Here is a 3,185-nt window from a genome sequence, read left to right on the forward strand (position 1 = left end):
GCAACTCGTAACTTATTCAACTTGCCGATACAATTTCATTCACTTTTGCCACTCAACACATTCCGCCGAGCCATTTAAACTTTGGCAAGCTAGCGCGCGCGCGCGTGTGTGTGTGTATACACGAAAACTTTCAAGATCGACCAATTAAGCCGTATGTGCATGTGCGTGTGCTCGCGAGCTCAAAGCTCGTCAAGCCAAAAAGCACCACGCGTAGCACGATGACAACTAAGGCAAGGGGGAAGCTACATACTGAACTGAAAATTAATTTGCAGCTTAGATGTATCCGAAGGATTATGCGCTCTCGGGAATCCCATTATTCCGTTCTGCAAGTTTTACCTTCTCTATATAATATATACCTTAACGCTTCTGCGAGTTGCATTGTATATAGATGTAATATTCACGCTTTTCCGAGGATTTCACACGCTCGATAAAAGTGCTGATAGTTTTACTAACGAGTGTAGACCGAATACAATTTTTTTCCATGTGGTTATAATTAATTTATTTAGGAACACATTTACTCCATTGGTTGTTATGTCTGTAATATTTACAATGGAAACACGCTGGGTAAGTATGATAGTTTTACATTTTTTTTACAATCGAAGATGGATCTGCATTCTCTTAATTTCTGAAAAATAATTTGCAAAGTGCATTGAACATATTGTCAAAACCTAACAGGGAAATACTAAAAAAAACGGACTTACCGTAATACCAGGTATTATATTTTGAAGATCTATGTCAGCATTAAATCCTAAAGACAATGATACGAGAGGTCATAAACTAATTCAATATCGCAATACTATTTTTACAAAAAGTCGTTCTTACTGCAATAAGGTTGATGCGTGCCGGTCAGTACCAAAAAAACTCCTTGTATCGAGCTATTCACAGCATCTAGTCCTAATTTCGGACATGAGTTGCAGTCCCATCCTTTTTTAAAAAAACTAATGAGGACTTGGGCGTCCGTATAGGTGCCATCCCATCGCTGAGCTGGGAACGTGCAATTTTCCCCGTAGCGTACCGATTCGATGAAATATTTGGTTGCGAGTCTGTGGCTGCATATCATCTCATTATAACCAAAAGTTTTACCTGAAATCAATGACCAGGTGAATTGAGAAAGTTAAATAACGCTTCATAGTAACATTTACCTTGACATTCAGGCTGCAGGTAACCACCATTCATATAAAAATCAATGTGTCCTGTAAAATACCGGCAATTATGTTTTCAACTTCCCGACAAAATATTGTGCTGAAGTAACGCTTACCCACAGCGTCATTCAAGCCCAGAGCATGGGTAAATCCACGTCCAATCTGCGTATGAATAATATCAACGAAATCTGCATTTTCCTTATCGATTCGCAAATTTATTTCAACATTAGTGAAACATGGTTTGGCCGGATCCAAGCCTGTGATTCTATCCACCTTCCAAAAATTATCGTTCTTCAGTAAATGACCTGTTTGCCCACACACATGTGCGCCTAGACTATGTCCAATCAAGTGCAAATGATTGAAGAGCATCTTGCCCGGTGACCTCTTCAGATATTGAATTTGACACTGCAGTCTCTGTAAAAAGCTAGTAGTATTTTTGCTATTAGCCTGAATAATGTGTTTAGTATATCTTCGTGTTGCAATAAATTTTTTTTGTAGTGAGGACGTGACTTACTTTAATATATGATTGGAAGTGACAATTGTATTTTTAGCAGCGTTGACATAATTCTTCTTGTTGCTTCCGCCACTCCAGTCTACCATAATTACATTGCCATATGTCTGAAACGAGTGATGAATTTTCAAAAGTAAATATTTTGGTATGAATGAGGAAACTTTTTTATGAGCAACAAACGTCATCGGCTGGCATCTGTCGAATTTTACGTTTGGGAGGTATACGAAACGTAAATCAGTAGTCGCGACCTTCAATTACGAGCATACTCACCCTGTCGAGAAGTACATTTTTTAGCTCCAAAACCCATGGCTGTTGTCCTCCAGAGAAGTACCCGTGAATAATAATAAACGTTTTCGACGACGTATCGAAGCCACTGGACGCCAGCTGAGACCAGTCGTTGGTGTCAATTTGCACTGGTTCCTTCTTCCAATTTGTCGAGATGTAGAACTTGAGGTCGAAAGCTTTCGTAGTGTCCGAGCTGAAATGTTTGGCTAACCAACCGGCAGGGTTATGTCCGATATCGGAGCAAGTGACTCTCTGACTCTCACCGCGTGCCAGAGACTCGCGCCGATGGAACAACGAGGCGATAACGAGCACGAGCGACGCACGCATTCTGACTAACCGCGTGGCCGCGTGAAACGTTCTAAACTTTATGCGATTTTCCCCCGGGCGCTCGTGATGTTGGCACAAGTGTGTCGACACTCGGAACCCACGTGCCGAGCGCTTTTCCACGAAAATGTGGAACTCCTTTTGTCGTGCGTCACGCATGACGGTTTTCACGAGCGACCAACCGTTGCGCAACGCGCTCGAGGGATGATTATCATCAAAGCGGGACTGAATGATTAACGCCAAGCGAGCGCGGACGATCGAATGGTCGCGAGACTTTTGCCGATTCGCGGCAGCGATATTTTATCTATTCGGCGGCTGGTTATGCAAAGTTAGCCGCTCGCGGGAGTGATTCGAGAAGCGCCGAGTGGACCATGAATTTCGGCTGCGAAACGATCTGAATCCGCGTAAAAGCCCGCAGCGTCGAAGGAGAGGCTGTCGCAGTGCCCGTGGGGTGTTTCCGCTGCTGTTCGCGCGCGGTGCATTTGCCAATTAACGCGGCGTCGAAGCGACCGAAGGCCTCGGGCCCGTCGGGGCTGGCCCCCTCGCGCGAACCCTTCGCGATCGCCGATCGATTTCGCTGGCTGGCTGGGCGATCTGCCGGCGGCAATTATCGCAGCGCCGGATATTTTCCGCTCCGAGCGCGTCCGCGAAGGAGCGAAGCCCATCTCGTCGGAGCACACGAATGGCCCATGAGAGAAGCACTGAAAAATTCGGGTCGTCGCGCAGGCGAGAGCGTAAAACGAGCCATCAAGGAAAAAACTGCAAACTCGGCAGTATTGGTAGGGTGGAGGGGTCGAAGGGGGGTGAGCTCGAAAAGCGTCCTAGTCACGGATAAGAGAGAGCGCCGCGTCAGGCGTGTAGTGCCCCGTGAAATAGCCCTGCCCTGCTGGTCACAATGGCGGGCTCGCACGGCGATGAATTTT

The 3,185-nt window shown here is 45.7% G+C and overlaps 1 protein-coding gene across 1 annotated transcript; it reads right to left on the bottom strand.

The window, feature by feature from the left end:
* Nucleotides 1-485: 485 nt before the first annotated feature.
* LOC131673747 (pancreatic triacylglycerol lipase-like) lies at nucleotides 486-2,265 on the bottom strand. Its single transcript, XM_058952002.1, has 7 exons — nucleotides 1,924-2,265; nucleotides 1,657-1,760; nucleotides 1,259-1,566; nucleotides 1,143-1,193; nucleotides 823-1,083; nucleotides 702-748; nucleotides 486-625 (listed from the first exon to the last, which is right to left on the bottom strand). The coding sequence occupies exons 1-7, from the start codon at nucleotides 2,263-2,265 to the stop codon at nucleotides 545-547; spliced, it is 1,194 nt and encodes a 397-aa protein (XP_058807985.1). The 3' UTR covers nucleotides 486-544.
* Nucleotides 2,266-3,185: the final 920 nt, after the last annotated feature.

Source organism: Phymastichus coffea, unplaced genomic scaffold, assembly GCF_024137745.1.
Source record: "Phymastichus coffea isolate CEN01 unplaced genomic scaffold, Cenicafe_Pcof_1.1 PCOF00193, whole genome shotgun sequence".
NCBI classification, from domain to species: domain Eukaryota; kingdom Metazoa; phylum Arthropoda; class Insecta; order Hymenoptera; family Eulophidae; genus Phymastichus; species Phymastichus coffea.

Coding starts and splice junctions, on each gene's coding strand:
- LOC131673747 (XM_058952002.1), bottom strand. CDS start 2,265: ATGCGTGCGTCGCTCGTGCTCGTTATCGCCTCGTTGTTCCATCGGCGC. Junction 1,761..1,923: donor AAAATGTACTTCTCGACAGG/GTGAGTATGCTC, acceptor CACTCGTTTCAG/ACATATGGCAATGTAATTAT. Junction 749..822: donor CACGCATCAACCTTATTGCA/GTAAGAACGACT, acceptor CATTGTCTTTAG/GATTTAATGCTGACATAGAT.